The sequence below is a fragment of the Rutidosis leptorrhynchoides genome, chromosome 11, assembly GCF_046630445.1.
Source record: "Rutidosis leptorrhynchoides isolate AG116_Rl617_1_P2 chromosome 11, CSIRO_AGI_Rlap_v1, whole genome shotgun sequence".
Classification (NCBI taxonomy): Eukaryota; Viridiplantae; Streptophyta; class Magnoliopsida; order Asterales; family Asteraceae; genus Rutidosis; species Rutidosis leptorrhynchoides.
The window spans coordinates 339,265,150-339,278,581 of NC_092343.1; the positions used below are offsets into that span (position 1 = coordinate 339,265,150).

Genomic DNA, 13,432 nt, shown 5'->3' on the forward strand with positions numbered 1-13,432 from the left:
TCACTAAGGAGATTGGTTGACGAAGGGTGTCGGGTAGAACGCGCTCAACCAGTGCTCAGGGTTTTGGGTGATGTTTGGTTCAACAAACGAGTTTTTTCCTTCGGGGTTACCAATTAGGAGTTCTTAGGTGATTGATGGAATGGATAATCTTGTAAGTCCTGAAACTTGAAGCTTTCAAGATATTGTTGAGAGTGTCGGGAACTCGGAGTGAGTTTGGGAACTGACGGAAGTATCGGGTAAGTGGGAGTCAGACGACTAGTGGGAGTTGTAGAGATAGATGTGCAATATGTTTCTCTGATTTTCACAGTGTTAGTGCGTCGATTCCAACTAGATACTCGGGTACTTGTTTTTACTCTCCAATGGCAAAGAAATTTGCAACTGATCGGGTGGTACGAAACAGATTCTTCTCGGGTAGCAGCGGTTTATTTTCTTACTCGTACAGTGGGAGCGTGCTTGAGATTGAGAAGATGGGTTCGTGAAATTCATAGATACGAGGATCAGTGTACCAGCGTGAAAGCGAAAAGTTGAAAGTGTAGAATCTTCTCTTGCTTGATCACATTGGATTAGTAATTAAAGCACTTGTGATCTCTGGAAATAAGCCTTTGAAATATGCAAGAGGGTCAGCTTTAAATGCTCTTCAATGCTTGCTATTTATAGTGAGATTCAAAAACTAGCCGTTGTCACATGGTCGACCGCGGTTCGACCGCGCGTACCCCAGTCCAAAATATGTATCCGTTGTATAGCTTTTTGACTCAGATTTGGACACCACATTTTGAAATCTTTACTCCATCTAGCACTTGCAAAAGAAACCTAATATCCTATACAAGTACTATATGCATTAGGTGTGTGAGATTTGATCTTATTGAGTGAAAATGACCCAACACTCCAATTGTGGTAAACCCAACATTCTTGGAGAAGTGTCTTAATTAACATTTAGGGTAATCACAGTTTTGGTCAAGACTTAGTTAGGTACATTAATGCATTTGGTTCAAATCTAAAGACTAGTCAACATGTCATTAACTTCCTAGTTTCAATTAATCACAAGTCATATTCATTTTAAGACTAAATAGAGATCAATTGAATGATGTCTTTCTAAATCAACATTAAGTGTATAAAGACATCAATGTTAAGTTACATTTGGACATGTTACACAATGTGTTACTTAGACAAGACCAAATAGATTATTGACCATTATTCTTTTGTGAACCATTGTACACTTAATTCATTGAGGTAAACTAGTTACTTGAATCCTAGTATTCTAACTAGTAGCACATAGCAAGCATGTTAATCAAGTTGGCAAATTAATGAGTATTAAACATATTAGCAAGTAATACTCACATATAGCAAAAGATACTTATATTAAAATCATATGAATATTTGCACAACACTATGGTTTAAGCTTTAGCAAGCTTACTTGCAATATGACATATTGCATGATTAATGTGTAAGCACACATTAATGTCCAACACATGCACAAGAGAAGAGCAATCTCTAGTTGGGATTTGGTGACCATCCTAAATGTATCTAAGTGAGTTTTAGGATTACAAGTCTTTACTAGTTATGCTCAAAAGTATTGTTCTTCATTTAGCCTTAGTTTGTTACTAAGTAATCTTTAATTGTAATTAGTGTTCTAGTGAGATTAGCTTATGTGTGTTGGTACTTGGTGATCATCCTAAGAATGTCTAGGCAAGTTTAAGATCACAAGTTATTGATTAACACTTATATGTTATGCCTAATTATGGTTAATTTGTCATTAAGATGTAATTAAGCGTATGAAATTTCCCGTTCATATCGATTATAAACGTTTCATATTAATTGGTTTTGTTGCGAGGTTTTGACCTCTATATGAGACGTTTTTCAAAGACTGCATTCGTTTTTAAAACAAACCATAACCTTTATTTTATCGACAAAGGTTTAAAGGACATAACCTAGATTATTAAGTAATGATAATCTAAAATATCACGCTTACACACGACCATTACATAATGGTTTACAATAATATTACACAACAACTTAAGTCTCCGAATGCAGTTTTTAAACAATATTATACAAACATGTAGACTCCAATTCATGTCTTTATTTAGCATGCAACAGCGGAAGCTCTTAATAATCACCTGAGAATAAAAATGTTTTAAACGTCAACAAAAATGTTGGTGAGTTATAGGTTTAACCTATATATATCAAATTTCAATTAATATGCCACAAGGCTTCATTTTTCATATCAACATACAGGAACACTCATCTGTATAAAAATTATTCATATAATGAACACCTGGTAACCGACATTAACAAATGCATCTAGAATATCCCCAAATATACAGGTACACTAATCTGTATATAAAATCGAAGTACTAAATCGAAGTACTAAAGCATCCGTAACCCGGATGGAGTTTGTTAGGCCCATAGATCTATCTTCAGGATTCGCGTCAATTAGGGGGTCTGTTCCCTAATTCTTAGGCTACCAAGCTGAAAGGGTGATATCCAGTATAATGATTCAATCATAGAATATAATTTCAAGTACTTGTGCCTATTTTGTAAAACATTTATAAAACTGCATGTATTCTCATCCCAGAAATATTCGATAGTAAAAAATGGGACTATAACTCACTTTCACGTATTTTCACTTAGTCGGAAAATAAGACTTGGCCACGGGTCGATTCACGAACTTATAACATATATATATATATATATATATATATATATATATATATATATATATATATATATATATATATATATAAGTATGATCGAAATATATTCACAACATATTTTATTACGTTTTAACGATTTAAGTTGTTAAGTTAGCAGTCTAACATTAGTAGTTCACAATTAGTAGTCCACAGTTAGTAGTACATAAATCAATATATTTTCTCGAATCAATCCACGACCCAGTGTATACAAGTCTCAGACTCGATCACAACTCAAAGTATATATATTATTTTGGAATCAACCTCAACCCTGTATAACTAACTCGAGCATTACCGCATATAGAGTGTCTATGGTTATTCCAAATAATATATATAGATGATGTCGATATGATATGTCAAAACATTGTATACGTGTCTATGGTCTATCAAGATTACATAATATATGTTAGAATACATGTATAATACAATATAAGTTAGTTAAGTTATGGTTAGTATAGATTTGTTACAAATTTCACATAGCTAAAACAAGCAAAAATATCCAATTTTGTTTTACCCATAATTTCTTCGTTTTAAATCCGTTTTGAGTGCATCAAATTGTCATGGTTTCATATCGAACCAAAGATTAATAATCTAAACAGAAAAAGTATAGGTTTATAGTCGAAAATATAGGTTACAAGTCGTTTTTGTAAGAGGTAGTCATTTCAGTCGAAAGAACGACGTCTTGATGACCATTTTGAAAAACATACTTCCACTTTGAGTTTAACCATGATTTTTTGATATAGTTTCATGTTCATAAGAAATATCATTTTACCAGAAGAACAACTTTTAAATCAAAGTTTATCATAGCTTTTAATTATCTAACCCAAAATAGCCCCCGATTTTTCTACGACGGCGTATGTCCGATTTTACGGTGTTTTTCGTGTTTCCATGTTTTAAATCATTAAGTTAGCATATCATATAGATATAGAACATGTGTTTAGTTGATTTTAAAAGTTAAGTTAGAAGGATTAACTTTGTTTGCGAACAAGTTTAGAATTAACTAAACTATATTCTAGTGATTACAAGTTTAAATCTTCGAATAAGATAATTATATATATATGAATCGAACAAGGTTATGAACACCATTACTACCTCAAGTATAGTAGGTAAACCTACTGAAAATGATGAAAAAATAACTTGAGCTTCAAAGGATCTTTGATGGCTTGAAAGTTCTTGAAGTAGAATCATGACACGAAAACAAGTTCAAGTAAGATTACTACTTGAATTAAGATATTTATAGTTATAGAAATCGAATCAAAGTTTGAATATGAATATTACCTTGTATTAGAAAGATAACCTACTGTAAATAACAAAGGTTTCTTGATCTTAGATGATTGTTTGAAATGGATTAAAAAGCTTGGAAGTAGACTTGCAAACTTGAAAGTATTCTTGATTTTATGAAACTAGAACTTATAAAATTTATGAAGAACGCTTAGAATTTGAAGATAGAAGTTGAGAGAGATCAATTAGATGAAGAAAATTGAAGAATGAAGGTGTTTGTATGTGTTTTAGGTCGTGGTATATGGATTAGATATAAAGGATGTGTAAGTTTATTTTGTTGTAAATAATTCATGAATGATTTATAATATTTTTGTAATCTTGCTAAATAATTCATACTAGATTACAAAGAATAGTTCCCACATGTTTGATAACTCATTAAGGCTGCTAAGGAGCTGATCATTGAGTGTATATATCAATAGTATATACATCTAGAAGCTGTGTATTGTACAAGTACGAATACGAATGAATACGAGTAGAATTGTTGATGAAAACGAATGAAAATGTTATTGTGACCAACTTTGATAAGTTCAGAGTGTTTTGATATGTATCTTGAAGCCTTCCAAAAGTGTATTAATACATCTTAATACACTACATGTATATACATTTTAACTGAGTCGTTAAGTCATCGTTAGTTGTTACATGTAAGTGTTGTTTTAAAACCTTTAAGTTAACGATCTCATTTAATGTAGTTAACCCATTGTTTATTATATCTAATGAGATGTTAAATTATCATATTATCATGATAACATGGTGTATATATATATATATATATATATATATATATATATATATATATATATATATATTAAAATGTCGTTACAACGATAATCGTTACATATATAACTCTTTTCGAAATTCTTAAATTAGTAGTCTTGTTTTACATATGTAGTTAATTGTTAACACACTTAATGATATATTTAATTATCATTTTATCATGTTAAACATAGTGTATCAATATCTTAATACGATACATATGTATTTAGTAAGACGTTATAACGATAATCGTTATATATATCGTTTCGAGTTTCTTAATTCAATAGTCTCATTTTTATGTATATAACTCATTGTTAATATACTTAGTGAGATACTTATCATAATCTCATGTTATATATATATATATATATATATATATATATATATATATATATATATATATATATATATATATATATATATATATATATATATATATAATGTAGTTTTTACAAGTTTTTAACGTTCGTGAATCGCCGGTCAACTTGGGTGGTCAATTGACTACATAAACTCATTTCAATAAATCAAGTCTTAACAAGTTTGATTGCTTAACATGTTGGAAACATTTAATCATGTAAAAATCAATTTCATTTAATAGATAATCATGGAAAAGTTCGGGTCACTACAGTACATACCCGATAAATAAATTTCGTCCCGAAATTTTAAGCGGTTGGAGGTGTTGACGCATCATCTGGAAATAAGTGTGGGTACTTCTTCTTCATCTGATCTTCACGTTCCCAGGTGAACTCGGGTCCTCTACGAGCATTCCATCGAACCTTAACGATTGGTATTTTATTTTGCTTAAGTCTTTTAGCCTCACGATCCATTATTTCAACGGGTTCTTCAATGAATTGAAATTTTTCATTGAAAACATCCAAGTTAACACATAATAGCCGCATTCCCAACTTCCTGGTTGTTGATTACACTATATTTTCGTACCACAACATATTATATACAAGGTAAATATGAAACAAAATATCTACTTGTTTCCATAAGTAGATGTATGTATACAGTTAAATGAAGTTAAATGATATACCTGAACCACTTTCCATAACTTTCCATGATATATGATTACCTCATGCCCTACATAATAACAAACAAATTATCGTTTTAACATTTATAGAAACATTGTGAATTTAATACAACTTTAAATGAACAAAACTATTTATAAATAAAAAAGGTCTTACAAGTTCCACAATCTGTGAGATATAATTGCCGTATACAGTGTAGGAGATATAATAAACAGCACCCAATGACCGCTAGCAAAAGTAAACTCGTTCGTTAGATGGTATATGTGTGTGTGTATGTGTGTGTGTGTGTATATATATATGAGTGTGTGTGTGTATATATATATACATATATATAAATAAGCTAATCTATACAATTAAAAAGTTAAAAGACTAAGAATCGATCGATATTTTTGAATATACGGAGCTAAGAAAACACGGTCATCGCAGTTCTCGCATGCTTTCATCAAGTATCTAAATACATCCCTTTTGTTAGAAGCAATCAATGAGGCTTGAATTGAATAAGGGTTCACTTTCATATATTGGTCGGGACATGCTACTTCTAATATCTTGTATAGCCCCCTAACAATACGACAATATATAAATTTTAAAAAATGTGAAGTAACGTGAACTCAAATTATAGTTACGGTAAGTTAAAGATAGATTTACTTACATCATGAAGGAAAAAATAATGCTGCAATCTAGACAACCATACTTCCAGAGCGTTACAATATCATCGACATCATTCGTTGATATGAATTCATTTGGTTGTCCAAACATCCCGGGGGAGCACTAAGTGTGTGGCCTACAGTAGCATCTTCTCTAGTAATCCAGCGCATATACAATTCCTATACACTTTTTCTTTTCAGTATCCTATTCTCCAATGAAATCGGCTCGTTATACACATCTTGTTTATTTTTTTTATGCAACGTTGATAATCCTTCTGTTAACGGTATATTTAAAAATTTGTTTGATTAAATTTTATTTTGATCTGAGGTTTATCTTTAACATATACCTGTTTATGAGTAGACCCACTTTTAGCTGAATGTGTTGCTACTTATAATTCTTTATTTTTTTATGTCAATGATACCGCTTATAAACAAGACATAAGCACATGTTACTTGACACTTAATTAACTAAATAATAAAAACTATAGATAATATAAACTGAAGATGTACTATATAACCACAATACTTGGAAGTTAACCAGATGCAATTAACATAATATACCTAATATGTATTATGTATGTTTAACTATTTACAACGTATAAAATTAATATGCAAATGTGTGAAGATTACACTTGTACATAAACAAGATGCCTAAACGAAAGATATAAAGACAAGGTTACATACTGTATATAAGAAATACATAAGAGTAAGGATCTATACATGTACCTTGGTTAAGCGAACAATTTTGAGGAGAGGCCATTGTATCAAAGTTCCTATCACATCGTTTAATGTTTTATTGCGATACTCTTCAGTTGGTACCGGAAGCATCAAGGATTCAAAGCCCTTAACGACACGATCTATTGACACCTTCATGTAGCAAGGAACCATACGTTCTCTATGTAGTAAAGCATCCTCTTTGGTTGGATACATTAGCCCCATAGCACACGGCATAGGTTCCCTACTGTTCAAGTGTAGCAAAGCAATCAAGCTATGTCCATATTTCAAGATAAAAGAAAAAACATGCAAAAATATTTACAAGGGATAAAGCACAATAATGATGATTATTTAATGAAGAGTTTATTGACCTTCAAAAAAAGTGTGCAACTGTATCAATATTACTTATACTGGTTGCGACTCCGTATATACTTAATGTTAAAATTAACATAAGTAAGCATGAACAATCAAATATCTTTTAAAAAGTGTAATGTTGATATAGTAAATTTATTAATTATATACAAACACGTACTCTATATGTGGAGTACTAATATCCCCTAGATGCAGAAATGAAATCTAGCTTCTTTATCATGTAGATGTTATATGTTATCTATAGTTTCTACTAAAATCCTATAATGATGATGTCATTATTAGGCTATTTCATTTGTTAACAAAAAATCAAAAATAAAAAGAAAAAATCTAAGTCATCTTGATGATGTCATTGACATTAATTAAATATTTTATTATTTATTTAAGATTTTTATCATATATACCCTTCTTAACTTTAATAATAACATATTTGTCCACTTAAATATGATTATATCATATGAGCCCATTTTAAACATATAAACACATCATACTTACTCATTTATTCAATCTTAATGTGATACGTCTTTATGCCCTAATTTTTTTAGCGGCAATTATTCATGCTTGCTTTTTTCTTCTTCTCCGAGCTATGTACTATGATATTAACTACCATAATCAATACATGCTAATCATCTAATCCTCAGCGGTATAAAGCTATTATAAGGTGAGAATATATAATGTGATCACTATTAGTTATCTTTATATATCTTTAGCTGACTGAATTTTTTTTTATTGTTGTTAACTTCTCTTAATTGATAGGCTACGTATACTATAAATCACGTTTCGTCAATATGTTTGTAAAAACAATGACAAGTTTCTTAGTCGGAATATGTGGTTCCACGGGTCATTAAACTAAATGACTTTAGCAGCATTTACGTTCACTTAATACATAAAACACATCGTTAAACTGTTTCATTTAAACAAACCCGTGATTGACGGGTCATTTCACTAGTATTTAACAAAACTTATTACAAATTGCAATGAACTTGATAAATAAGCAACAAAAATAAATACATACGCAAATTAAAAAAGTTATCTTATTTACCTGTATTTTAAAGCACATGAACACGTCATGTTGATAGTTCTGGTGATGAATGATATTTAATAAGACGCCATTGAAGGTTTGCTTTATGGATCTTAATATACCTCATCTTCACTTAAATAAATTTAGGCAACTGCAAATAAAAAGGATAAGATCTATAACATAATGTAATTTTTGTAACTATACATTATTTGTTTGAATAACAGAGATTAGATCTACATGATCAAACTTAATCGGTATGTAGATGTTGGGATTATGGAGTACCAACGAAGATCACCAACATAAAATCAGTGGAGGTAATGTGGAAAAAAATTCAATTGCAAATTAATATTTTAAAAAATATTTCAACATATTTCTTATACACGTTAATCCTTAAAACGGTTTTTAAGTCAAACATCAAATAAAACAAAGCCAATCGTAACAAGAATAACTCAATCAGATACTAAATTAATTCAAACAAATTTACCAATATCATACGGATCGAGTAACTAATAACATGATGATATAGAACAATACTTAATGATGAAAAAAGAAAAATTAGAGATTGAGTTTACCTCGAAGATGAAAAGAAGCGTCAGTAGAGTAAAACCCTAAATTGAGATCTAAAGTGATCGGCAGACAGGGCAATATTGTTTAAGAGCCTTTAAAGATATTGGGCCTTAGAATATCGTATCATCCTTTATAGAGTGGGTGGCTGACTGGCTGTTTATGTATAAGAGCCCACTAAGAACATATGTGACCGGCTGTTTATATATATAATTGGTTAACTACAAGTATATTTTTTAGGCAAAAAGTACAATTAAAACATATGTGATGATCTAAAATGCTAAAGATCCAAGTGGTTTGAGTAGATCCTGCAATCAGTAGCGGATCTAGAAATCGTAGTCGCGAGTGTCACTAAAGAAATTTACACTATTTGATGGTATCACACAAAAAAAATTACACTATTCAGTGATATCATTAATTTTAGATCAAATTTTTTTTTACTACATTGCGTATTTCAATAGTCGTCCGTAGTACCATTCGGTATAATATAGATCACCCTTCCCTACAATCTATTTCAACAACATACATAGCCTACCATCTAAACAAACATACAATCATGATTCAAGATAGATAGATTGTACATGATTCATGGTTTACATGATCTAACTTATAACAAAACTTTGCAACAATGTAATTCACACAATAAAACAAGTAAAACTAACCATTATGACGATGAACCCCTGCAGTTAAGATGTATGAATCTCGGTTAAAATTTAGTTTCATTACCTGATTAACTCGTATAGCGTATCATACATGACTTTCACGTGTTAATATGTAGCGCGCCATACACACTAGCGCGCAGACAGTGGCGGGCGTGTAATGTAACATCCCAAGTTTTCACTCCCAGATATGAGCCGCACCACGGAGGATAGGGGTGCGCCGCGCCTCAGAACTAGAGCTGAAGGATGATTGTTGGAAAATGACTAGAGTGAATTCATGCTTTAGGCCGCTCCGCGGGCCTGGAATCCTCGTCATGCCTTAACACGTGGTCGGGTGCTGATGTCTTTTTTCTAAAACAAATAAATGAAGGGTGTTTTGGACTTTTCACTTTGTGGCCGGGTTTTAAGCCATAAATCTGGTCCCAAACCTTATCCTTATTCCATTTTTACCTACTCAAACATTTACTTCTAGTGAGAGAGAGTTAGAAAATTTAGAGAGAAAAAGCTTGTTTCAAGTGAAGAGGAAGCTAGTTCTTACCATTTAGAGCTTGGATCTGGTTGCATCCACTTGCTAGCCATCTTTTGGTGTTGTGGTAAGTTTCAATTTCAAGTTATAGTGTTTAATTTGAGTTATGGTTAGGGTTTTGTCCATGGGTTGGGTGTAAGCCCCATTTCTATGATAAAGGGGTGATTTTGAGTAAGATTCATATTAAAAAAACCTAAAGATTCATAATCTAGGGTTTTATGTTGAAATTGGGGTCAGTGAGTCTTAAGGTTGGTTGAATCACTAGCACACTTAAGTGTTAGTGAAATGGGTGTCATTAGGGTTTATGGGTGACCCAAATGCAAGTGTTGAACTTGAAATGGGTCAAATGGGTGTAGTGTGACCCAACTAGCAAGATGGGATGTTTATGATTCACATAATCCCACACCGCCTCTTTTATTTCATCATCCGTGATATCCCGTTCTAACCAATCCTTATCTCTTGTCGATAAATACCTCCCACAAATCAAAAAAATGCTTGCTTGATGTCGTTTGGATTGGTATTCCAAACCCCATCAATATGAATGCCATTGACTTGCGCAGCTTTGATGTCTTCTTTTATTCAATATCCCATGAAAAAACTTCGAGTTTTCGTCACCCTCAATATCCCAAATAATCTTTGCTTTTTATTGCAGGTCCATATCTTCAAAACGCACTAAATCTTCCATCTCCGATAAACTCCTTGTCCTTTCATCTAACTCCTCAGGAGAGGTACAAGAGTTCTTAATTTTAATTTCAATCTCATGAACTCTCTCTTTTAATCTAACCAAGTGGCTCTTCTCCATGTTTTTGTTATTAGCAATCCATTGTTTAATCTTCTTTTTTAGCAATAAAGACACATTCATGTCATCTTCTTTCCAGGCACTTTGAACAAACTGTTTAAACCCGTCTCGTTGAAACCAAGAGTAAAAGATTTTAAACGGAGTCGGGCCAAAATCCCTACTTTCCACATGAAAAAATAACGGGACATGGTCCGACCACACACGATTAAACGCTTCCACCTTTGCATCCGGAAAAACCTCAGCTACATTTTGCGAGATTAAAACTCTGTCAATCAAACTCATCTTCGTTCCGGTCTTGTTCATCCACGTAAACCTTCGGCCTCCCAAAGGAACATCTAATAAGTCAGCTTCGTTATTGAAGTTATTAAAATGACTCGCAGCTGCAGCATTGAAAAAAGATCCAAATCTATCCGCTTCTTCCCTAACTTCATTGAAATCACCAAATATAATATAACTAGTCCGGACCGGCCCGCGCGTTGCGGCCGGGGCTTTCGGGCTCTGTATTCATATTTAACGTAGCGTTGTGTATTTATAGAGGGAAACACGGCCCATGTGTTAAGCGCCGTTTTAAATGTCGTTATGTTAAGCGTTTTTTAAAAAGTGTCCGTTTCGAAAGTAGTTAGTTTTGTTTTGTTCAATAAATTTTTTCGAGTGTAACGGTGCTGTCGGAAAAATTTAACTCGCGGCGAACAGAAAGATACGGGCTGTCGTTGTGTTTAGCATTTTTTAAAAATTGTATGTTTCGAATGTGGTTAGTTTCGTTTTGTTCATAAAACTATTTCGAGTCTGACACTGTCGTCGAAAAAATATAACTCGTGGCGAGCGGGAAGATACGGGTTGTCGTTGTGTTTAGCGTTTTTTTAAAATTGTCCATTTCGCGTATAGTTAGTCTCGTTGGGTTCGTAAGATTTTTCGTAATTGAACGGTGGTCTCGAAAAAATTTAGCTCGCACCGAGCGAGAAGATAGGGCCCGTTATAAATTCGGGTGGAATTAGTTTATTTTATTTTAATAAAATTATATATTTACACTTTTAACCCCTGAGAAAGTGTAAACTTAAGGGGTTGTTGTGAAAATATAGCCGAAGTTGAGGGACCGTTTGTAATGTGAACGCAAACTCAAAACTACAATCCGATATAACTGAAACGACAAACATTCCCACCACATTTAGTATATAAGAGTTAATGACCATTGTTATTAACTTTGAACTCCAGCAAAAAATTCCACAACCGTAACTTCTCTGCCATATCTTGAGGCCCGTATATATTAACAACGAAAAATAAACCCTCTGCTTGAACCCACTTGCCCTTCACGATGACATAATGATCTCCGCACCATATCCTCTCCTTAACAAACATAGTTGGGTCCCAAACTGATAAAATATCGCCCGAACGACCTCTTAATAAAGAGCAAGAAAAATCATAACTAAAATTACCCCACATCGCCTTAATACGAAATGTCTTTAACCGAGCCATTTTAGTTTCCTGAACGCCAAGAAACATCACATTATGTTTATTACACAAATCTTTCACCCAACATTGCTTTCTCCTTTTTTTACATCCCCCCGGGAATTTCAGACCAAATTTAAACTTAATCTTTATATGAATTCGACATGAAAAGCAAAGTCTGTAATGTTGAGTCTCAACAATTTTGAACTGTGTTTATGTATTCAATTAATCTTTGACTACTCCCGACGATTCACGAATAATTGTTTGTAAATAAATATGTAAATATATATATATATATATATATATATATATATATATATATATATATATATATATATATATATATATATATATATATATATATATATATATATATATATATATATATATATATATATATATATATATATATATATATATATATATATATGTATATATGAATTCTATACATAAGTGATATTATATATTTTAACATTAAAGATTCAATATATTATAAATATGATATAATTAATAAATTGTATTATATTAAATTTAATTACAAGTATATTATTAATAATAAATATAAATTTACTAGATTACGATTTTATGTTTTAATAAATATAAAATTGATATAGGTTCGTGAATCTGAGGCCAACCCTGCATTGTTCAGTTCAGTCGAATGCATATTTTTACTACAAAATATCGTATTGTGAGTTCATTTGCTCCCTTTTACTCTTTACATTTTTGGGACTGAGAATACATGCGCTACTTTTACAACTGCTTATTTAAATGCTTTTGAAATACATTTTAAACTGCGAATACATGAAATGCTTTTATAAATGTTTGATGAGATAGACACAAGCAAATCATTCCTCGAATGAATTATGTGGACGTGATAATTGCCACCATTGAATTATGTGGACGTGATAATTGCCACAATTGATATGAATATTTCTCCC

At 31.8% G+C, this 13,432-nt stretch overlaps 1 protein-coding gene and 1 long non-coding RNA gene across 5 annotated transcripts; both read right to left on the reverse strand.

Annotated features, from left to right (window-relative positions):
• Window positions 1-1,945: 1,945 nt before the first annotated feature.
• On the reverse strand, window positions 1,946-9,196 carry LOC139877300 (uncharacterized). 4 transcript variants are annotated; one of them, XR_011768540.1, is made up of 8 exons: window positions 9,073-9,196; window positions 8,522-8,651; window positions 7,123-7,354; window positions 6,402-6,576; window positions 5,909-5,980; window positions 5,758-5,804; window positions 5,357-5,646; window positions 1,946-2,114 (listed from the first exon to the last, which is right to left on the reverse strand). It is a non-coding gene; the product is annotated as an uncharacterized lncRNA (long non-coding RNA). The 4 variants fall into 4 exon arrangements; XR_011768539.1 differs by lacking the exon at window positions 1,946-2,114 and having other exon boundaries at window positions 5,273-5,646; XR_011768541.1 differs by lacking the exon at window positions 1,946-2,114 and having other exon boundaries at window positions 5,273-5,646; window positions 6,402-6,601.
• Window positions 9,197-10,892: 1,696 nt separating this feature from the next.
• Window positions 10,893-12,521, reverse strand: LOC139875809 (uncharacterized). Its single transcript, XM_071863108.1, has 2 exons — window positions 12,249-12,521; window positions 10,893-11,546 (listed from the first exon to the last, which is right to left on the reverse strand). The coding sequence occupies exons 1-2, from the start codon at window positions 12,519-12,521 to the stop codon at window positions 10,893-10,895; spliced, it is 927 nt and encodes a 308-aa protein (XP_071719209.1).
• Window positions 12,522-13,432: the final 911 nt, after the last annotated feature.